This window comes from Ascaphus truei, chromosome 3 (genome assembly GCF_040206685.1).
Source record: "Ascaphus truei isolate aAscTru1 chromosome 3, aAscTru1.hap1, whole genome shotgun sequence".
Lineage (NCBI taxonomy): Eukaryota > Metazoa > Chordata > Amphibia > Anura > Ascaphidae > Ascaphus > Ascaphus truei.
The window spans coordinates 339,762,093-339,786,235 of NC_134485.1; the positions used below are offsets into that span (position 1 = coordinate 339,762,093).

Sequence of the window (24,143 nt, forward strand, 5' to 3'; positions counted from 1 at the left end):
GGGGACCCCCTGCTTCCGGGGATACTTACTCCCAAAGTGGGTGCCGGTAAGCGCTCTGGCTCGCATCCAGGGTGCCCATTATGGCCGCTTTTCAAAACGCCTGCCGGCCAATAGGAAGACGGTTTATCACCCATTATGGCTTCCTATTGGCCCACGTGACGCGAGAGCTTTAAACTGCAGAGAGCTGCCAGCACCCTCTTTGGAGATAAGCATCTCTGGAAGCAGGTGGTCCCTTGAGCGGAAATTAATGGGGGTTCAGCTGGTGGAGACCCACTGCTTTAATCCTGTATAAACAAATACATTTTTTTTAAAGCAGATATTGCTCCTTTAAGTAAAGGTTTAACAAGTAATTCAGGTGTTAAGATAACTTGGGGTGAGGGGCATAATTTCAGATAAAATTATGACATTTGTTGTTTAATAAAAAAGGATACATACAAATACAGTCCATATGTAGTAAACATGACTACTATAATAAATGTAATTCTTTCCAGACCCAATAGTGTTTCCTGCAGCTCGCTCTCATGTCCTTTTCTAGATCCTTTAGAGACTCCATCCCTTTTAGGATTTTAGTAACAAAAGCAAGGATCTTAGAAAAACAAGACAAAGATCAAGAAAACACCGTCTGAATTGTAGTATGTAATGCATTATATTGTTATCAGAAAACATCAACCCTGCATTTGTTCTAATGCAGTGTTTTCAATAGGGGTTCTTAGCAACCCTTGGGTTCCCCAGGCATCCCTAAAGGTTTCCCTGAAATGTTCAGGTCATTTGAAAATTGGACCAAATACAAAAGAATTTACAATGCATTTGATCTCCAGTCACGCTATCAGAGAGGGTTGGGGTTCCTCAGAATTTCACAGTATAATTATGGGACTCCTTAACCAAAAAAAGGTAAATGAAAACACTGTTCTAATGCATCATACAATAAACCTTATTCAAATATCAAGGGCTTAAGATGTTTATTCAACAGGGAGAAAACTATCTTGCTTTGTAACCCCTACAATACAAAGTAGACTAATAAAATACTATTTTCTATTTCAGCATATTTTATAACAAACGATGGCACGAGAGCAGTGTTTAAACCCTTAAATGCCATTTGGGTATGCTGCATATTAATCAGTTCAGTCCTTACATCAGTGATTAAACATTGCTCTCTAAGGGTCTTATATATGTTCCAAGAAGGCAGATTACACTGCTTTGGAATCAGACCCCAAGGCCACGACAGTGAGCGTGGCGCAAACAAAGCGACTGCCCTCTATGGGGCCGACCACAATCTGCGTGTGCATGCTCAAAGTGCAATGGTGGAAGCACATTTTCAAAATGCCCCCCATCACGAGCAATCTATTTCTATTGTGGAGATTGCCTTGTATGTGGTATCTTTTTTTAAAATGTAATATCTAGTTTATTATCAGAAAAAGCTTTTCAGTGTTTCTTTCTATTTTGATTGCAGGTCCTATGTCTGTTATTTTGCAAGAAGCAGAAATAAATATTATTTCCACTTCAGTATGCAACATGCCTGAAGGGTATGAAGGTGCCATTAATGACAATATGATTTGTGCCGGATACGAGAGTGGAGGAATTGATTCATGTCAGGTAAAGAAACGGCTATATTATATTTTTTAGAATTTGGTGTGTGTGTGTGTGTGTGTGTGTGTGTGTGTGTGTGTGTGTGTGTGTGTGTGTGTGTGTGTGTGTGTGTGTGTGTGTGTGTGTGTGTGTGTGTATATATGTATACAGAAAAAATAAATTAAGTAGCGCCACTTGTGAAACAGTATAATATTAAAAAATGTGTGTTTAAATATATGTGGATATGCATATAAATTGTACAAGAAAATTAATCTAAAAAATGTGCCTGTGCTGAAAAAATTATTTCATATTGGTGAAAAAAGGGGCTAAAAAAAGCAAATTAAAAGAACACACTCTAAAAAATACATGAAAGCGTGTAAATACATATAAACAATGTTCAAAATGAACAAAACATGTGCAATAGTCCAACCCTTATATGAGTCCTGAAAAGTTCAATTAGGGACAGATAGAAAGTCGAGGGGTCCAAGGCTGCTCTCAGATGGAAAAACCAATTCCAGCAGAAATCTATAGAAACGAAAAGACAAGACGAGGTATACAGATACTTCCGGCTTCTCAGCCTATCAGCAGGGTCGAGGGGTGTGAGCTAAATTATGACGTCACACAAAGTATTTGAGAATGCTTCTGGGATCACCTGTTCAGCATCCCAGCACCCCCCACAGAGAGATTGAATAGGAGGAGCGCCGCCTGACGGACCTTTACAGACATCCTGACTGGACTTTGAACTTAACTGGTCTGTGGAATCACATTCTTTAAGTTGATATCCAGACTGTTACAAGTATTTGCCTGTAATATATACTCTGGTTCCACCTAGCTTAGTGTGCTTCAGCTCAGGAGCTGTAGGAATCTGTGCAATTTATACATATAGAGAACTTGTTTATATGCACTTTCTCCTTGAGGTGCTGCACTGATTTCTGCTCACCAATATTGACTTTCACCTGGATTTACCCATTTTTTCACCTGGATCAACTTCGCTTAATTTTATATAGGGAGTTTTTACAGGGTACAAGGGAAGTACCATTGGACACTTATTGCTATTTGGGAACGGACCCGAGGAAGGGGTCTTAATCCTGAAACGTTGCCCCCCTTCCCCTGTATCATCTTTGTTTGCATCCCTCCTCCCCACCCTTGCACACTAGGCACACAAAAACAAAGGTAATGCTAGTGTGATATTCCTGAATAAATAGCCAGAAAAAGAGATCCATATATGAACATTAGCAAAGTACAATACTTGCGTGACGGATGGTCTCTCAAAGAAGCTCCTACACATGCTCCCTATGCAGTGCCCATAAGTGAAAAACGGAAAGGCTCAGTCTGTCATGGAAAACGTGTATATAGTAACACGTAGGTGCCCATTGGGTATATAACAGCAGCCCCGACGGCTGTTTCGCATAGGCACTTTGTCAAGGGGAAGTAACTGATAGTTGTGTTTTATATTTTGTACCATTAAAGGATTTTTTTAGAATTATCATCATATAGGATGGATGTTTTAGCTCTAACCTTATGATATACTTCACACCTATACCATGTGTTTGAGTGCTGTTAAATAGGTTTATCTTACTGATCCAATCGCCCCATCTGGGTCACTTGTTCCGTCAGTTCTTTCTTAAGAAGGTATTCACAAACTTTAAATCTAGAACTGGTCTGAAGCCCGTTGTGATTTATTTTTTTTACTAACTATTTTTGAATAGATGATGTGCCATCTTTGTGCTTTTTCTAACATCCACAATCACTTAGTTTGATACAAAACAATGTTCCCAGCACTCATAAAAGACACATGAAAAAATGGGTGTAAGCCAAAAGAATTTAATGAAGAACCTAACACATACCCCAATGGGATAAAGGTAAATCTATCATTATACGAGGGAATGAGGGAGAAAACAGGGAAAAGGGGGGTGGGGGTAGGAAGGGAAAACACAAAGGCAAGGGTGGGGAGGGGGGATGCAAACAAAGATGATGGAGGGGAAGGGGGGCAACGTTTCAGGATTAAGACCCCTTCCTCAGGTCCGTTCCCAAAGGGCAATAAGTGTCCAATGGTACTTCCCTTGTACCCTGTAAAAACTCCCTATATAAAATTAAGCGAAGTTGATCCAGGTGAAAAAATGGGTAAATCCAGGTGAAAGTCAATATTGGTGAGCAGAAATCAGTGCAGCACCTCAAGGAGAAAGTGCATATAAACAAGTTCTCTATAGGTATAAATTGCACAGATCCCTACAGCTCCTGAGCTGAAGCACACTAAGCTAGGTGGAACCAGAGTATATATTACAGGCAAATACTTGTAACAGTCTGGATATCAACTTAAAGAATGTGATTCCACCGACCAGTTAAGTTTAAAGTCCAGTCAGGATGTCTGTAAAGGTCCGTCAGGCGGCGCTCCTCCTGTTCAATCTCTCCGTGGGGAGTGCTGGAATGCTGAACAGGTGATCCCAGAAGCATTCTCAAATACTTCGAGTGTGACGTCATAATTTAGCTCACACCCCTTGACCCTGCTGATAGGCTGAGAAACCGGAAGTATCTCCAATTAGTCCGAACGCAACTGCAATGCGTGAATAGTATGAAGCGTCGGCGCATAGTGCTCCAGCGTCTAGGTTTCCATGGAAACCCGAATCACCCTTGATCGCGTGCACCCGAGATCAGGAGCCATAGAAGGCATCGGCATACAGTGTCCCCATTGTAGTCTCAGCGTCAAGGTTGTCATGGGGACCTGAATTCATCCTGATAGCGTGCACCCATGATCAGGAGCCATAAACTTGTTCCAAACTGAGGGTATAGACCATATGTGGGGAGACAAAAGACAACAGTGTTAAAGACTACATAGGAATGCATGAATATAAACCTGCATAGTGTGTAACAGAGATATCTGCAAGTCAGTGTGATGTCTAACAAACATGCTGACCCCAAAATAACATGCATCTAATCTACAGATAGCCCGAACCATACTTAAAAGGATGGCAGAGAATATGCTTACAGGTGTAGGGTAGAGGTGAGGGAGACACAGGTGTCACAGAACCGATCACAGCACACCATGATATACAGCAGAACCGGTATGGGTCACACACTTCAGTGAAAAGGGCAACATATTTAAAACCAGAGACAGAACATGAAACACAGACAGAGCTCAGTGCACATCCAGTGAAACTTATACACGGTACAGTGCCTAAATATATATGTATAGATATCTATTAAATAAAATGGTCTTTTAGTTTAACATTTTGGCCAAAGTGTTGTAAGCCCCTGAGCCACTACACGGCAGACCACATCTCAAGTTCCCTAACACTAATATAAATTCTTAATAACCTGTGCATTACCAGGAAGAATGATTTATAATAAATCTGTCAAAATTAGTTGCATAGTTCTAAGTCTGATTGAAGCTTTTATTAACCTGTACATTACCAGGAAAAGCACTCTGTATTAGATTTGTCACAATCATTCTGCAAGCAGGCAAGTTCCCGAGAGTGCGAGATGCTATGGAGTGAGCTTTTAACCATTTAAATGTGGGAGGGGGTGAGCTTCAACAAGATAGGAAGAGCCACCCTCCAATCAGCTAAGACCAGCTGAACAAGATTAATCATTCTTCTTGGTAATGCACAGGTTATTAAGAATTTATATTAGTGTTAGGGACCCTTGAGATGTGGTCTGCCGTGTAGTGGCTCAGGGGCTTACAACACTTTGGCCAAAATGTTAAACTAAAAGACCATTTTATTTAATAGATATCTATACATATATATTTAGGCACTGTACCGTGTATAGGTTTCACTGGATGTACACGGAGCTCTGTCTGTGTTTCATGTTCTGTCTCTGGTTTTAAATATATATCGCCATGCTCAGTAGCACTCCTCTGTGACACCTATATGCTTATATATATGTTGTGGTTATTTTGGGGGTTCAATATGAGCTTGCAGGTGTCCTGTATGTTTTACAAAAGGGCAACATAGTCAGATAGGATGGGCAGGTCTGTGGAAAGAGATGTACAGGGTATGGTTAATGAGAACACCTGATATAGATGCTACTCGCATCGCAACCCTGTGTACAGGTAAGAGAGACTTTTTGTCAGAAGATCACTCTTCCGATATCCCTAAAGACTTAGAAAAAATATTAAAGCACAAAGTAAATCTTGAATTACATCCTACGACATTGGCGTAATATTTCCGCTTTAAGCACATCCTGAGGGGTTTACGTTGCAACCTGGGACCGACCTTGTATGCAGATCAAAATGAGTATTGTGAAAAATGGGAGGGAATACTGAATAAGTGTTCCCAGGATCTCATAATCTTAACAATTGAGTTTATTCAAAAAAACCTGATTGAGACCCAAAACAGGGGAATAAATTACAAAACGCACTTAAAACCACTTTACTGCCACATGATCTCAATACTCTCAAGAAGGAGTTAGACGAAAGACTTACATCTGTCTCTAGAGATTGAAACAAGAAAGAGAAGCAAGTTTCTGAGTGATGCACGTGACTATTTAACGGGTCAAGTTTACAATTGGCAGTCAAAAGAGTCTCGTGGAGAAGTAAGAAGATGGAGACAACAGAAGCCATAAACGAAATCGTAGCCGCTAGAGGACATTGTGGACTCAACCAAGAGCGATTCCTCTGCAGGGACAACATCTCATTTTTTAGAACAGCGATCACCAAGGGGCAGACGTGGAAAACCCACCGGCGGGTCAAAAACACCACCACGCAAGAACCGGCCCGGAGAGGAATGCAGACCCACTCCGACGTGCTTTGATGATAAATATTTCGAACAAGACCCTTTCTGAGGAGGAACATCACATCCTCAGCAAGGGTCTTTCCTTTGTCCCTACCACATACCATCTGGAATTGGAAGTAGATTTAGCACAATTCTTTAGGAATCTCTGGTTGAAAGGTTTCTTTTCCAAACATACATCTGAATCACCTAAGCCTGATTTTAGACATCGAGGAAGACACCCCCTTTCATCTTTTAACAGGGAACTGTAAACCCAAGAGTCGGTTCAATCCTCCAATGAACCATACGATTGAAGCTTTTATCTCATTGGTTCAGAATGACATGAGTACACTTAAAACACACTCCTTACCGTATAAACAGTCCAACGTTTCTAAGAATGAAAAATTAGCGATTCAGCAGCTTGAAAGGGATACTAGTATCATTAAACCAGCTGAAAAGGGTGGTGCGATCATAGTTATGAATAGGACAGATTACAGGGATTAGATTCTTAGTCAATTTGCGGTCTCATCCAACTATAGGATAAATCCTCATAATCCTACGTCAGATGTGGCCAGTAAAATTCTACGGGTCATTAATATGGCCCATGAGGAAGGTGTAATCTCCAAAAGATAGAAGGAGATCCTTATCAAAAAAGATCCCATCATGCCGGTACTTTACACTTTGCCGAAGATACACAAAAATCTGTCTAAACCACCGGGGCGCCCTATAGTCACTGGGACAGAATCCTTATTCCAACCCATAGCTGTAATCCTAGATAAATTACTCCGTCCTTTGGTTGTGAATTAGAGGTCATACATCCAGGATACATCCAACTTTCTTAGAAAGATTGAACAAGTCCCTAGATTGACTGCGGATGTTACCTTAGTGACGCTTGACGTCAACAGCTTATACAATTCAATTCCGCACAGTGATGGGATTGAAGCTGTGAAAACCACATTGGACAATAACAAGTTATTTACTTCAAAGGAACGAATGTTTGTAATAAAGTTACTCAGTATCATCTTGCATGAAAATTTCTTTGTTTGAAGACACATTTTACATCCAAATCCAGGGCACGGCTATGGGTTCCAATGTCGCACCCACATACGCCAACATCTTTATGAATAGTTTTGAGGATAAGTTTGTCTTCAGTCATCCATTGTTCATGGCGGTTGGGCGTATGTGGGTCCGATACTTAGACGATATCTTTATGATCTGGACTGGTACAGGTGAGTAACTCAATAGGTTCATCAGAGATATTGATTGTGCACATAGGGCAATTGGCTCTACATCGGTCATAAGCAATAATGCAATTAATTTTCTGGATACCACAAATAGAATAGTCAATCACAAATTGGAGTCAGATATCTTTGTTAAAGATACAGATAGGAATAATTTGCTCCACTATAGTAGTTTCCATCCACCAGGTACTATTAAGGGACTACCCCATAGCCAATTTTTAAGAGCAAAGAGGATAATCAGTATTCCAGATACGGTGTCCGTGAGCCTGGACAATATGCATGAAAAATTCAGGTTGAGAGGGTATCCTAACTCATTTCTCTGTGATCAATTCAACAGGGCTGAGGCACGAACGAGATCCACACTTCTTCAGAAAGGGCCTCAGGTTAGATCTGAGCGAGAATACTCCTCCCTTTCTTTCGATATACAGTACCCTTAGTGGACACATTAAAACATTATTTTAAGACACTGGCCTCTGCTATGGACAGATCCCCTCTTAGCACCCACACTCACCCATAAAACATTATTTTCCTATAAACTTGGTAAAAACTTAAGACAGGCTGGTTTGGTGGCACAACGTAGTTCCAAACTTTTCTGGGTACCCCTAAGAAAGGCTGTTATCATTGCTGCAGCTGCAGCTGTGGCCAATGCGATAGTATGCAGGGAGTAATTTTCTCACCAACGTTCGGGGCACATTAAGATCAACGGTTTTTATACCCGTCTATAAAAAATGTTTTATATCCTTATCAAATGCCCGTGTGGGTTGGGGTATGTGGGGGAGATGACAATGTGTAAAGGACAAGATCCGCCAGCACAAGGCAGCTATCCGTAGATGTGACCAGGACACTCCAGTAACACACTGTAACAAACGTGCTCGCCACAAACCAGGGCCGTACTGCGGGGCTGTGGTGGGGATGTGTAAACACCGACCTTAGACCACGAAGCCGGGTCCGGGTTGCGTAGTCCGTAGTCGTGCGTAGCCAAGGTCAGGATAGGAGAAGGCAACGTAGTCTGTAGGCAAGCCGGGGTCAGGACAGGCGGCACAGGATCAAAGGTCGAGGTAAGTAGCAAAATTCAACAACAGGAAAACTTCAGCGAAGACGCTTCAGCGTAGGTGCTGCAGCGCGATGGGGTAAATACAGGAGTCACAGGAACACGAAGCTTCAGCACAGGGACTTCAACACAGCAACAATCTCCACTTGGAGGAGGCAGGAACCAGAAACCACAGTGCTGGGAATCCAGCACTTCAGCACGGGAAAGCAGGAAAAGTTCAGTGAAGACGCTTCAGCATAGCAGGGCTTCTGGAAGGAGGGAACAGAGAAGGGCAAAGGCCGCAGGAACCAGGGGTGCAGACACACCACAGGAAACACTGGGGAAACCAGCGTAGCCAAGGCGAAATCTGCCAGGAACAAGGTAAGCAGCGCCGGGGCTACTGTGCAAGAAGGCCTGGGGAGCAGGAGACTAAGGCACAAGGAGGCCAAGTCAGGCCAAACAGAGAAGTCTGTGGCAAGCACAGATAGTTGCAGCAAGAATTGCAAAGTCTATGTCCAGTAATGAGGAAGTGAAAGAGCAGGGTTTAAATAGGAGAAATGCATGACTGGAATTGAGATGCGGAGCGGAGGTGCAGAGACTGAGATTGGCTGCAAGACACAGGAGACAAGTGAGTGTACATACTTGCAGCTGGGGAGGGTTCGCCTGGAAACTCCACAGCTCATCAAGGATGAGTTCCAGCCAAACCCAGGAGCAGATTCCTTACACACACCACTTCACACAAGCCGGTCACAATTCTAGTCAGGTACGGTTCCAGGTCATTGATGGCGTCATTAAGAGCAGACTGGGTGGTAACATCAACAGGTTACTACTACAGAAGGAGACTCCGTGGATACAGCGTTTGGGTACTATGACCCCAGAGTGTATGAATAAAGATCTAGGCTTAAGATGTTATTTCCAATAGTTCTCTACCATGACTAGCTCTGGGCGTCTGCTCCGTCAATAATAGGGTTATGTCCCGACGCCTTGGTCCGGTTGTTCTCATTAACCATACCCTGTACATCTTTCCACAGACCTGCCCGCCCTATCTGACTATGTTGCCCTTTTCACTGAAGTGTGTGACCCATATCGGTTCTGCCGTATATCATGGTGTGCTGTGATCGTTTTTGTGACACCTGTGTCTCCCTCACCTCTACCCTACCACCTATATGCATATTCTCTGCCATCCTTTTAAGTATGGTTCGGTCTATCTGTAGATTAGATGCATGTTATTTTGGGGTCAGCATGTTTGTTAATTAGACATCACATAGACTTGCATATATCTCTAATACACATTATGCAGGTTTATATTCATGCATTGCAGTTGCAAATCTTTGACTTTTTTTTCCATCTACTATGAAATCTTTGACTCTCTTGTCTCCCAACATATGGTCTATACCCACCGTTTGGAAAGAGTTTATGGCTCCTGATCATGGGTGCATGCTATCAGAATGAATTTGGGTCCTCATGACAACCTACACTACAATGGGGAAACTGTATGTCAATGCCTTATACTGTCTATGGCTCCTGATCTCGGTGCACGCGATCAAGGGTTATTCGGGTTTCCATGGAAACCTAGACACCAAGATCCTGAAGCACTATGCGCCGACGCTTCATACTATTCACGCATTGCAGTTGCGTGCGGACTAATTGGAGATACTACCTGCTTCTCAGCCTATCAGCAGGGTCAAGGGGTGTGAGCTAAATTATGACGTTACACTCGAAGTATTTGAGAATGCTTCTGGTTATCACCTGTTCAGCATCCCAGCACCCCCCACGGAGAAAGTGAACAGGAGGAGTGCTGCCCGATGGATCTTTACAGACATCCTGGCTGTACTTTGGACTTAGTTGGTCAGTGGAATCACTTTCTTTAAGTTGATATTCAGACTGTTAGCAGTCTTTGCCTGTGATATATACTCTGGTTCCACCTAGCTTAGTGTGCATCAGCTCAGGAGCTGTAGGGATCTGTGCAATTTATGCCTATATAGAACTTATTTATATGCACTTTCTCCTTGACGTGCTGGACTAATTTCTGCTCACCAATATTGACTTTCACCTGGATTAACTTTGCTTAATTTTATTTAAGGAGTTTTTACAGGGTACAAGGGATGTACCATTGGACACTTATTGCCCTTTGGTAATGGGCCTGAAGAAGGGGTCTTAACTCCAAAATGTTGCCCCCCACCCCTACCTTCCCCTTTGTGATTTCCCTTCCCCCTTTTTCCCTGGTTTCTCCATCCTTCCCTCACGTATATTGATAAGATTTACCTTTATCCCATTAGGGTATGTGTTAGGTTCTTCATTAAATTCTTTTGGCTTACACCCATTTTTTCATGTGTCTTTTATGAGTGCTGGGAACATTGTTGTGTATCTATAGGGTTCCTTTTTGTTCCACGCTGCACCAATTAATCCATACGTCTACCCGTGTGAGTGCTGTCTAATTTTTGTTTGTTACTTATCCATAATCACTTCATTTGAGGTCGTATATCTGCCTCATCGCCATTCTTCATTCCTCTTGTCTTGCCCATTTTGAGACACAGAAAAACATTTTCTTTTGAGAATGCTTTAAATTTCAGATGGTAACATTATAACATTTGAAGAACCCACTTTTGGATTCAAGGAGCTCACGCAGCCTTGAATCTGGAGACTGCAGAGCTCTCCTTAGATCAGGCAAATTTAACTCTAAAGGTTGCTCTACTTCCTCTCGATAGATTGCCTTATCCACTTCTCCATGCTGGACACCTACTATAAGCCCTGCCAGGGTGATAAGATCTTGATTCTCAACTGCACCAAATCTGGCTGTAATGCGGGCCCTACAAATCATCTCATGCAGTACTCCTAAGAGGATCTTTCACTAGATATATTTGCAATATCTTCTAGCCTTTATACAAATAAAAAAAAATCACCAAAGGAAAGATTACCCAGGTTTTTCTAGGACATTGCATCTGCCAACCAAGGACACAGCCACAATGCTCTTCTAACGACTACAGAGCCATAGATTTTGCTACAAGGTGTACTATGTTGAACAAGGCTCCCACTACAAACTCTGTCACTAGTTTGATCTCCACTTGCGGCTAAGGCTGCGGACATAATAAGTTCTCCCGTGCGGAGCGGGTGCTTTCCCTGGCCATGGTACGCGCGCCATCTGGGGGTGTGCCAGTGACATCACGGAGCTGGTTCGCTCTCATTGGGCGAACCGCTCACGTGTCCGGCCTGTTGCGCCAAGAAATCAGTTTGAACTGATTTCTTGCGCAACGCGTGCCCCCACACGCCGCATGGAAGCGATCACTGCCTTGGGCAGTTTGATCGGTCAGCATCCGCACAGTCTGCCCGACCATGGACGCAGGCTAAGGCACCAAGAATGGCAGATCTTTTTACTCTTATCAAGAGTCTCCTCAATATTGGCCAGCCAGATCCTCTTGGCCCTGGAAACTGAGGCTATTGGTACTGCTGGCTTGTAGGTTGCTCCTCCTGCAATATACTATTTACCAAACACACTCCATCCGTGATCTTGGTAAATTTTAGTCCGAGCACCTCTAAAACAGCCCATTTTCGACTCTAAATTCTTCCTCAATCTCTAGCTTTTTTACAGCATTAACAAAGCTGTCTACAAAAACTGGATCAAAAGGTAGAGCAGCCAGCTTGTACCTCCTCCTCAGATCCCTTCCGAAGATGAAAACTCTGATAATACTTACTGATCAGTTATCGGAAGACAATGTTCTTTTGTTCAGGCTGGTTTAAGACCTTGATCTCTTATGAGATTACTTCTGCATTTCTGTTTGCAGGCTGTTTTAGTGTCTTTCATCCATGTTAAAAGGTTGATATCTATTCTGATGGTTCTTGTGTTAGAACTCCAGTACACGCCCCTCAAAGCTTTTTTTTCCATCATAGTAGCCTTTTCAAAAATTGCACATTTAGCATTTCTGTGCAATTCTTTTCCTCTGATGCAAGGCTTTCCTGCAACTTAAAAAGGTAACCTCTTCTGGCTGATTAATTGGTTAAAAAAAAATTATTTTATTAAATCAGAAGCCCAGAACAAAAAATATTGAAAATAGGAGTTCTGTAATAAACATTTTTACTCACTTATTACATGTTCATGTGTAAGAGGAAAAAAAATGCCTTGGGGGGAATCTACTTTCTTAAAAAGAGAGGGGGAAAAGCATACTGACAAAAGCTTTGCTTACAGACCTCGTTGCAGTCCGACTCCATACTGAAAAGACTGCGCAAAACTGAGGGGAACTGCAGAGAAGCAGTATCTTCTCTCCAACTAAAAAAAAGGCAGCACCCAGACATGAAGTCCATCATGCTCGCTCACTTTCCACAGCTCAACTCACAAGCGGGGCAGAATGGGGAACATTAAAAGTTGCCTCAGTTTATTTATTTATAAAATGTTTTACCAGGCAGTAATGCATTGAGTTACCTCTCGTTTTCAAGTATGTCCTGGGCAGAGAGTTAAAGCAGCAGTTCAAGCAATATCCTGCATGGGGTTTTTGTTTTGTTTTTTATAAATCAATTCTGTACCATGAAAAAATACTTGTAGCATTTAAAAAAATAAAATGTTTTAAAGACATTTTTAATGTTTCTAATGTAGAAAGCATTTCCAAAGTGACAGCCCCTTCCCCTTCCCCTCTCTCTAGCAGTGCAGCAATTGTATCTAGTAACTGCCCAGTCAATCATATTTCAGGACTACATTGCCCACAATGCTGTGCAAAAATTGAATTAAATAACCCAGAGTAAGCGATCTATTACAGGAGAACGGATCAATCTGCAGCTTTGCTAATCACTTGTCAGTGTGCAGATTGTATTGATGCACATATTGAATGGGGGGGGGGGGTTTAAACGCTAGCTTGAACTGCAGCTTTAAGATGAAAAATAATACATGGTTACAAATACATAGCTAAATAAGTGAACAGGGTATACATTATATACAATACATTGCATGCACAGTTAAAGATCATATAGATTATATTTAGGAGGGAGGAGATTGCACCACTGCGCATATCAGCGCCTTTGCGGGAAGCCATGGTCTCAGAAATTCCCCTGTATAGCTACATGCCCAAGTGCAACATCAGAGGCAGAAGTATGAAAGAAACAGTCCCCTGGAATCAACCTCCACAAAAAAATCCTGACGAAGTGACCACGTGTCACGAAACGCGTAGGGAGGAGCCTAGTGATTTGAGCCATCGCAGCACCTGTAGTCCTGACACGAGGAGGGTTTCCTGCATCACTGACGTCACACGCCGAGTCGACAGCGTGTCTGTGTGCAGTGAACCTCCCCGCTGTGCTGGAAGGATTTGCAAGCTGCGGACGGCATTAGCGCGGAGTATCATCCACATTGCACCATGTGAGTGTATTTTAAAGCATTGTTTAAGTGTTTTAGCCCAATAAAGTAATTGCATACTACACCATATTGTGCCCATCTTATCTCACGTCGGTGGGGGTGTCGCAACGGATCTATCCCTGACGTCATCTAGGACTGTGATCGATCCCAGTAAGCTGTCTCCACACGGGGGTTCGTGAGAGGAACAGAGGAGAAGGGGAGCCACCACAGATTCTCTCCAATGAACATACAGACATAACTTATGTGAGTAAGATTCTGTATTATCTTAGATAGGGATCTGATTGTAGAAATACGCTGCGCAATCAGGTGTGTCTGTCATCTATATTTCAGAAGGTGTATTCATCTACATCAAAGACACCGTCCCATCTGAAACATCTTTATCAAGCCCAACTACCATCTTGAAAGATCAGAGACTTCCTTTAAGGTCACGGTATCTTGGACTTATAGCGCTGGGGACTTTATATTTGTTTGTGCACTTTTGTTACCAGGTTTGGAATAGCCTGTCATTATTGTCACCAAGCTGCTTTTGCTATAGATTTTGTTCTCACTTTGATGTTTAGAATGACACATATTGTTTAGCACATTATTGTTAGCACATATCAGTTAATATTTTTTAGTGTAGGTTAGCGCTTTTTGGAGGGGTTATTTTCTTTGTTTTGTTTACTCCACAAAAAAAGTATGAAAGCAGTCAGGTAAGCAACAAAAAAAACACCTACCGGCCAGGTAGGCCATAAAAAGACTGCTTGCAGGCGGGGGGCTACTTATACGTTGCATACACCTATAATAATTTATTATCTTTTACTGTGCATAGAATGTCTTGTATATAATGTATAACCTTGCTCACTTAATGTAACTATGTATTTGTAACCATGTATTTGTCATCATAACTCTGTGCCCAGGACATACTTGAAAACGAGACATAACTCTCAATGTATTACTTCTTGGTGAAACATTTTATAAATAAATTATAGGGAGGTACTACCTGCACTGGGTCCTATGCAATTCTAATATGTAATTCATATTTGGTATTTATTAAAATACTAATACTGGTCTGTTTTTTTAAATGTATTTATTGTATGGATGTCTTTATTTATATAGCGCCATTAATGTACATAGCACTTCACAGTAGTAATACACGTGACAATCGCATAAATAACAAATAACTACAAATAACAGATCATGGGAATAAGTGCTTCAGACATAAAAGTAACATTGTGGAAGAGGAGTCCCTGCTCTGAAGTGTTTGCAATGTAATTGGTGGGGAGAACATACAAAGACAGTAGGAGTGCATTCAGGTAAGTGCATCTGCAGGGGGCCAAGCTTTATGTATCATGTATAGTATTAGCCGTGGTGCTACTCATATGCTTCTTTAAGCAAGTGTCTTAAGTTGGGTCTTAAAGGTGGATAGAGAGGGTGCTAGTCGGGTATTGAGGGGAAATGCATTCCAGAGGTGTGGGGCAGTCAGTTAGAAAGGTTTAAGGTGGGAGAGGGCTTTAGATACAAAGGGGGTAGAGAGAAGACATCCTTGAGCAGAACGCAAGAGTCGGGATGGTGCATAGTGAGAAATTAGGGCTGAGATGTAAGGGGAGCAGAAGCATGTAAAGCTCTAAAAGTGAGGAGGAGAATTGAGTGTGAGATGCGAGATTTGATAGGAAGCCAGGAGAGTGATTTCAGCAGGGGAGACACAAACAAATTTAGGAAAGAGTAGTGATTCTGGCAGCAGCGTTAAGGATAGATTGTTGGGAAGACAGGTGAGAAGCGGGAAGGCCGGACAGCATGAGGTTACAGTAATCGAGACGGGAGCGAATGAGGGCCTGTGTCAAAGTTTTAGCAGTTGAGCAACAGAGGAAAGTGCGTATCTTTGTAATATTGCGGAGGAAAAAGCGACAGGTTTTAGATACGTTTTGAATGTGAGGGGAGAATGTGAGGAGTCGAGTGTGACCACTAGGCAGCGTGCTTGGGCTACTGGGTGAATGATGGTACTTCCAACAGTAATGGGGAAGGAGGTAGTAGGGCCAGGTTTGGGAGGAAATATGAGGAGCTCTGTTTTTGCCATGTTAAGTTTAAGTTGGCGGAGGGCCATCCAGGATGATATAGCCCAGAGACATTCAGCTTTGGGCTGTACAGCAGGTGTAAGGTCAGGGGTTGAAAAGTAAGTTTGTGTCGTCAGCATAGAGGTGATATTTAAACCCAAGAGATGTGACTAGGTCACCTAGAGAAAGTGGTACATAGAAAAGAGAAGAGGTCCCAGGACAGAACCCTGGGGTATCCCCACATAGAGATCGATAGAGGAGGAGGTGTTGGCAAAAGAAAGACACTGAAAGTACGATGGGAGAGGTAGGCAATCCAGGATAGAGGGGGGTCCACGGTGGTGTAAAATTCTGCTGAGGTCGACTAATATGAACAGATTGTAATGACCTCTGTTTTTGGCAGCATGGAGGTCATTAGTTATTTTAGTGTGGGCTGTTTGTCGAGTGAGCAGTGCGGAAGCCAGATTGTAGAGGGGCAAGGAGAGAATAGGTGTTGAGAAAATGGAGCAAGCCAGAGAATACACGACATTCAAGGAGTTTGGAGGCAAAAGGCAGGAGTGAGACAGGTAGAATCAAGCTTGCTGTTTTTGAATAATGGTATAACTTGCATGTTTGAAGGAGGAGGGAAAGGTACCATAGTAGAGGGAAGTTTTCAAAATCTGTGTGAGCATAGGGATTATAGAAGGAGCAAGAAGTTTTAGGAGATGGAGGGAATGGGGTCAAGAGGGCAGGTGGTAGGAGAAGAGATCAGCAGTGACACATCCTCCTCCGAGACAGCGAAAAAGGGTCAAGGAAGGCAGGAGGAGAGTTAGGAAGCAATGTGGGATGGGAGGATACAATGCATATGAGATATAATGCTGCACACCATAAAAAAAACCACAATAATATACTTGCAGTTACCGGTGCTCCTGGTTCAGGGGATACCTAAGAAAAATCCAAGAATTATATGAAAAAATAGATGTTCCAGGGCACTATGGAATTTTCTAAATGAATTTATTCAGTCAGCAAACACGTTTCAACCAACCATGCAGTTGGTTAAAACGTGTTTGCTGATCGAATAAATTCATTTTGAAAATTCCATAGTGCCCTGGAACATCTATTTTTTCGGGTGGGAGGAGGAAACAGAGGGGATGTTCTGACATATGGATTCCACCTTTTCCTTAAGAGTCAGCAAAGTCCTGAGGTGAGATGGAGAAAGAACAGGCAGCAGAGGGTGGTCTGAGTAGGGAGTCAAAGACAGAGAAGAGTCGGTGTGGGTTAGACTTGTGCGTGTTGATTAGTGAAGTAAAGTAAGTTTGTTTAGCCTGAGAGGGCACAGTTGAAACAGGACAGCATACATTTGTAGTGAAGTCTGCGAGTGTAGATTTCCTCCAGAGGCGTTCAGAGGAACGAGTAGAGGAAAGCAGCATGCGCGTGTGGGACTTTAGCCAGGGTCTGGGGTTAGAAAGGCGAGGACGGCAGAGTGAAAGCAGGGCATGTAGCTCAAGAGAAGAGGATAAGGCAGAGTTGTAGTTCCTGACCAGGTTGTCAGGGTCTGTAGCAGGGCTTAGGGAGGAGACGGAGGAGCGTAAAGTGGACTCAGTCAGGTAAGTGAATAGAGCGCAGGTTTCTGCAGAAAGGAGGGGTAGATGGATATGGAGAAGGGGAGAAGTCAGAGAGAGAAAATGAGATGAGTTGATGGTCAGAGAGAGGAAAGGGGGAGATGGCGAAATCAGAGAGAGAAAAGGTTTTTAGTGAAAACCAGGTCTAGGTAGTGGCCATCCTTGTGGGTGCTATATGCAGTCCACTGTTGAAGGCCAAAAGAAGAGGTTAGAGAAAGCGGGAAGCCCAAGAGAAAGAGAGGGGTCATCAATGTGGCAGTTGAAGTCGGCAAGAAGAGCAGGGGAATCTGAGGAGAGAAAGAAAGCCAGGATTCAAAGTGAGAAAGACAGAAGGGGGATGACTGGAGGTAGGTGGGCGATAGATGACCACCACGTGGACAGGGAGACGAGAGAAGATCTGAACAGTGTGAGCCTGAAAGGAGGAATAGGAAGGGTTCGGTAACGGCAGAGAGAAGAGAGCAGGAGCCCCACGTCTTCACCCCTGCCATCAGGGTGCGGCGTGTGGGAGAAAGGCCACCATAAGAGAGGGCAGCTTCCAGAGCAGAGTCAAACTAAGTGAGCCAGGTCTCAGTTATAGCAAATAGGAGCAGAGAGTGAGAAAGAAAGAAGTCATGCACAGAGAGGAACTTACATATGAAAGACACTAGATGGCGCTCAAACACTATATCTATGTGCAAATAACAGTGAAAACATAAAATAAAGATAAAATTATATAAACTTCACCGTGCAATAAAATAAAAGTAAAAACACTCAAACCCTTATAGGACTGTTTCAGGGTCCACACTCAGAGTACAATGGAACGAAATCAGGGGAGCGTCAGTACCTGGAAAAAATATATACAAACCACCATAGTGTATACTGCTATAAAACAAAACGTTATGGTAGGGCTCCAAGGAGCAACAAGGTGCTGGATTGGGTATATAGTCCAAAACAGCATATAATTAGGGAGAGCGATATCCCAAAAGAGAGACACAGAGTCAAGGATAAAAAGCCATATAAAATTTATCCGGAAATGGTAAAAGTCAAGGCTTACAAGATACCGGAGTATAACAGGCGTGGGTAACAGGTTAGAGATGGAACGCCGAGTCGCGACCTCGTGGACCTCCTGCACGTCTGTCTTCTCCGCCGGTATCTGTCCTGTACTGCAGACTGGATGCCGATACGTCACTTCCGGGTTTCACGGAACAGTTGGCGCCACCGGAACATCAGCTGGAGACTGCTTCCCTCAGGATATCACGTTGAGGGTTACGCTCTACGCGTTTCGCCGTATAGGCGTCCACCCTATACGGCGAAACGCGTAGAGCGTAACCCTCAACGTGATATCCTGAGGGAAGCAGTCTCCAGCTGATGTTCCGGTGGCGCCAACTGTTCCGTGAAACCCAGAAGTGACGTATCGGCATCCAGTCTGCAGTACAGGACAGATACCGGCGGAGAAGACAGACGTGCAGGAGGTCCACGAGGTCGCGACTCGGCGTTCCATCTCTAACCTGTTACCCACGCCTGTTATACTCCGGTATCTTGTAAGCCTTGACTTTTACCATTTCCGGATAAATTTTATATGGCTTTTTATCCTTGACTCTGTGTCTCTCTTTTGGGATATCGCTCTCCCTAATTATATGCTGTTTTGGACTATATACCCAATCCAGCACCTTGTTGCTCCTTGGAGCCCTACCATAACGTTTTGTTTTATAGCAGTATACACTATGGTGGTTTGTATATATTTTTTCCAGGTACTGACGCTCCCCTGATTTCGTTCCATTGTACACAGAGAGGAACTTGTTAGAAAAGGAGCGAGCATTCCAAAGGGCACAAGAGAAAGGGAGAGGGGAGGGTGGCAGGGGATGGGTTTGAGGTTCGAGGGGTTGACAGGCGAGGCGAGGATGAGAGCATGTAGAAATAAATCAGGGACCAGGATTGGGAGAGGTATCCCCAGAAGCATGGATAGAAAGACAATGTGTGAGGATGATTTGTGGTGGTGTTTTTTTAGTGCAGGGGATATAGCTGTGTGGTGTCAGAGGGTGCAGGGAAGAAAGGAGTTCATGTGAGGGAAGAAAGGAGAGATGGAGATTGTTAAAAATCAAGTCTATTTGTTTCAAAGGGTCCCATGAAACGCATGCTTGGCTACTTCTTGTTCAACCCATTTATTACTTGGTTAATGACTACATCATAATGGTTTTAAAATAAAGTACACAGGAAAAAAAAGCTACTTATCTGCTAATTTTAGGATTCAGTCTTTAAAAGATAGATATTAGATCAAGTGATTAGTGTTTTTACAAATCCTGTCCCAGAGAAAAATTGTGTCTTCAAAAAGGAAAGAAAAAAACCCATCCCTGATTAACCAATTTTTGTTTTCAACCAATCCTTCATTAAAGCCGCATACCTGGCTTTTCCCTTTAATCTAACCAGAACTAAGGGGTTCCCAAGAGCTCAGCAGTGGTTCCTCCCCTTAACTCTTCTATTTGCAGAAATATTTTTATGCCAGATTTGAAAAGTAAAAAAAAAACATCCATTTGCTCATCAGCAGTGACATGGTCATTGTCACGAATAAAATCTTTGCTCCTGTCAAAGGCTGTGATATTTCCAAAATATTTCCTTTAGCCCGAGGCTATAATGTGATTTGTTTCTACATGCTTCTTCTAGTGTGGACCTATATGTCTAGCTTTTGTTTTTCCAATACTCTTACATGTGCATATTTTGGGAATGAAGGTACTTGTTGGCTGCATAATTTGTGTATAACCGTAGCAGATCAAAAGACTCCCTTCAATTACTGTTATAAAGCACTTATGTTCAAAGCTTACATTAAAGTGCCTCCTCATTTTACCTCCCTTGATACCATAAATCAGAGCAGCAGTTTCAAGGATTTGAACCTGTGAACCATAGTTTATGCAAATCTACATCTCAAAACAATTTGAATACAAATTTACTTTGCATAGCAAAAGTTTAAAGTATTTTTGTGTAATTAAATGGGTCGTACCTAAAATGTGTTAAGACTTAATGGGGTTGGGGTGGGAGGTCTAATCAAATGAAAATCAGCAGGGTGCATCAAAACATACCACCATTTTTTGATTACTATGGATTTGCAATGCAAAATGTTCTAAATATTTTTTAATGTACTACTTTAGGGAGATAGTGGAGGACCCTTTGTGTGCTATATTCCAGAAAAGGACAGATTTTACCAATTGGGCATAACAAGCTTTGGATTTGGCTGCGCCCAACCACATTTACCTGGAGTCTATTCCCGTGTGGAAAATTATGGAAACTGGATAGAGACACGTATGACAGAAGCTATAGACATGGAAGAAAAGGACACAATGAGCAAGATGGATATGAGCAAATCCAATAACTTAAGGATTTCACTTGGTAACTTTTTAGCAACTGTGGCATGGATAATGTGCATTATCTAACATCCTACTATCAACTGTATGAGTATGCTATATTATAGGTATTGTTACAGCAAGTATGATTTTCCAGTGAATTCCCACTTTCCATTAACCACATTTGATTGCCTAATTTATGAACCCGTTTGTTTGACTGGAAATGTTCCTTTATCTGCCAACTTGCAAATTTCTATTTGTTCCATAAATGTGGTTGAGAGAATTGTGACCGTGCGCCACTAGTGTAGTATGATTAAAACATATGCACCCCAGGTTGTGAAAACTTTTTTGCATGAACAGACTTCTTCACATAAAGTCTTGTACATGATGCTTTAAAGATCTCGTCTCTTCCAACTATTAGAACTGTAATTTGAGAAGTGAAAATGTAAACATGTTAACAGGTGCTTGTTTTATACTGTATAAAAGTTCATTTTTAACCAAAGAAAAACTACAAACCTGTATTAGAATCACCTGCATGTTATATTTTCCAATCATAAATTACTTTTGTACGACAAATCTACACAAAAGCATAAACAAGGAAGTAAATGAATCCTTTGGGTATAACAAAACAATGCAGTTGGGCCACATACAATGCCTTTGACACTGCTAAAGCACATTTTGCCGTAAATACTCGTTCCTTATTAACAGAATATTTAAATATGACTTCATGATCTGTTAATACACAATTAAAAAGCAGTGTTCGGGAATAATAGACTGGAAGGTTTGTAACAAATAAAGTGTTCTGAAAGCAAAATGTCCCGTCATGGTCTTATTTTTATACAAATCACTTATTTACTGTATAACATCAGGAACAGTATAATGTAAAACAATTTATACCATTTCTTTAAAGAACAAAGTTAGGGTTAGACAAACTCATGATTTACAAACCTTTGAATAAATACTAATCTTTACACTTGTGCCCATTTTGGATCCTCTCCCTTACCACTTTAAGTAGTACCGTAACATTTTAAACTTGTCAACTCTCTTCACCTAAATAGTTTATTGATTTCCAACAATTGGTTCTTAAGTCTCATACTCACCTTGACTAAAATCAATTAAACCAGTACACATTAATTATGTAAATAATCACACAATTTATTATGTATTTATAGAAATGTAATCACACCCAGTAGCCAAAAAAATATGAACACATTTCACAACTTTTGTTCAGCTCTACACACTAACCAACATTTGGTTTAAATTGGATGTATTACGAGCTTTTCATGGCCATTAAAGTAGGTGCCAGTGATGCCTTTTGGGATAAAACTGGACAAAAGATATCCCTCAAAACCCAATGGATAGCTGAAAAAATTACACAGCAAACAAAGAAATTAAAAGATTGCCTGCTGAATAAGTAAACATTTTACTGAAAAGTTATACTTTTAGCAAAGTAGTATCTTCTTAACCTCAAAATAGGGACTAAACAGAATGAAGCAAAATATGTACATAAAATAAATGATAAAAATCTGAAAATAAAAACGTACTGTTACATATACAAATACTTTTTACTTTGTGACAATAATTCTCTAATTTGTGTTCTTACCAATGTAATGCAAGGATTGTGTTACTACTAGTTACACCTAGCGACATTCTTAATTGTAATTTATAACTCAGAAGTTACTTTGAAAGGTACAATTACTATTTTGGATGCTTTTTTGACTTCCAGTTCTAGAAGTAACATTCTTCTGTATGGAGTTACTATAAAGTAGCAAATGTCTTTTTCAAATGTCTTTTTAAAAGGTTGTGAAAGATAAAAAAAAAAAAAATGCTTCATCTGTGACCTTTCACTTACATTTTTTAGAAAATTCAGTATAAAAAAAAAAAAAAAACTCCCTCTAAAATGTATACAGTTCACAAAAAAATCCAGCTTAAACTGTTTTATGGCAGTACAGATCTTTCAAAGTCTTTAGCTCTTCGATTAATGTTTTGTTTTGATTTTCAAGAACAGCAACTCTGTTTTCCAAGCATTTAACATATTCTTTCTTCTTTCTTCGACATTCTCTGGCAGCTTCCCTAAAAATAATGGGGGTGGGGGGAAAAACACTTTATATACTGTTACATCCTTTTGTTTGGCCAATTAGTAAATGCAAAAAAAAAATCTACTGTGCTATTTTCTGTAAACATTTAGTAGTCCGAATAACTTTGTATGCTCTCTGCAGCCAGTTGGTTACGAGGAGGGACTATAGCTGCATCAGGTTATCTTATTTAGACATAATGGACATTAATCATTTAGTATATAGAGTAAATCTCAACAAAAAAAAAGAAAGAAAATGTACAGCATTTTGACACTTTCTACCCATCATAATAAGCTTGACTAAATCTAAACGAGTATCCAAAAGCTGAAAGTGACAAAATACACATACGTAACAAAGTTCATAGTGCATGTTTATTTATAGACAAAGAATATGGGACCGATTCTATATAGTCTGATTGAATCGTCAGCAGATCGCACTAGACTATAGAGAATCAGCATGTGTTTGAACTGGCTATTATTTTGTGAATGTGTGCTTATTAAAGGCAAGTACAATTCTGTATCAGATTCCTTTTTTTCTGGCCTGTTCCTAGATCATCCATAATTAAACTGAAATATTAGAACACATGGAAATACTAACATTGTGCGTGTAACTTCTTGGCTTTCTTGTTTTAAAAAAGTTTCTCCTAAATCTTAAACTTGGAGACAAACCATTCAAGCACAGCTATTTCCTTCACCCTGAGCTGATTTGTCTGATCTGGTTGTTCGGTTTTTGCACTATGAAGGTCAGCATACATTAATAAAAACACAATCCACAGGCAAGGTGGCAACTTTAACAACCCAACAAAGTTACACATTTTTCTTGCATATAGTGCACCATTTTTAAATGAACGCAAAGATACAGTGTTACCAGGAAAAAAATATGACGGGAACGGGCACATCAGAGATATAATGTACGTGGGGAGGAGGGTTTGTGTGTCTATAGAACGTAGTGTGTGTGTGTGTGTGTGTGTGTGTGTGTGTGTGTGTGTGTGTGTGTGTGTGTGTGTGTGTGTGTGTGTGTGTGTGTGTGTGTGTGTGTGTGTGTGTGTGTGTGTGTGTGTGTGTGTGTGTGTGTGTGTGTTATGAAACAATGTGAAGGGATTAGGGCAAACACTTAAATAGTATAGATCAGACTACTGGAGAGGTTGCTGCGATCAGTATTTATGAGGTACTGTACAAAAATAACAAAGGGACATATGCACTCAGTCAATATATGGAAACAATGATGTTAGTCTTGACA

The 24,143-nt window shown here is 41.4% G+C and overlaps 2 protein-coding genes across 5 annotated transcripts in view; one reads left to right on the forward strand and one right to left on the reverse strand.

Moving 5' to 3' along the window:
- Positions 1 to 21,643, forward strand: part of TMPRSS12 (transmembrane serine protease 12) — a 72,124-nt gene extending 50,481 nt beyond the window's left edge. The window contains exons 4-5 of the mRNA XM_075591654.1: positions 1,451 to 1,593; positions 20,638 to 21,643. Coding sequence (XP_075447769.1) covers positions 1,451 to 1,593; positions 20,638 to 20,919 — 425 coding nt within the window. The 3' untranslated portion in view covers positions 20,920 to 21,643. The remainder of the gene's footprint in view (positions 1 to 1,450; positions 1,594 to 20,637) is intronic.
- Positions 21,644 to 21,658: 15 nt separating this feature from the next.
- The window catches only part of ATF1 (activating transcription factor 1), a 54,339-nt gene continuing 51,854 nt past the window's right edge, over positions 21,659 to 24,143 (reverse strand). For all 4 annotated transcript variants that reach the window (XM_075591656.1, XM_075591655.1, XM_075591658.1 and 1 more), the window contains exon 8: positions 21,659 to 22,902. In XM_075591656.1, the coding sequence (XP_075447771.1) occupies positions 22,758 to 22,902 (145 nt within the window). In that variant the 3' untranslated portion in view covers positions 21,659 to 22,757. The remainder of the gene's footprint in view (positions 22,903 to 24,143) is intronic.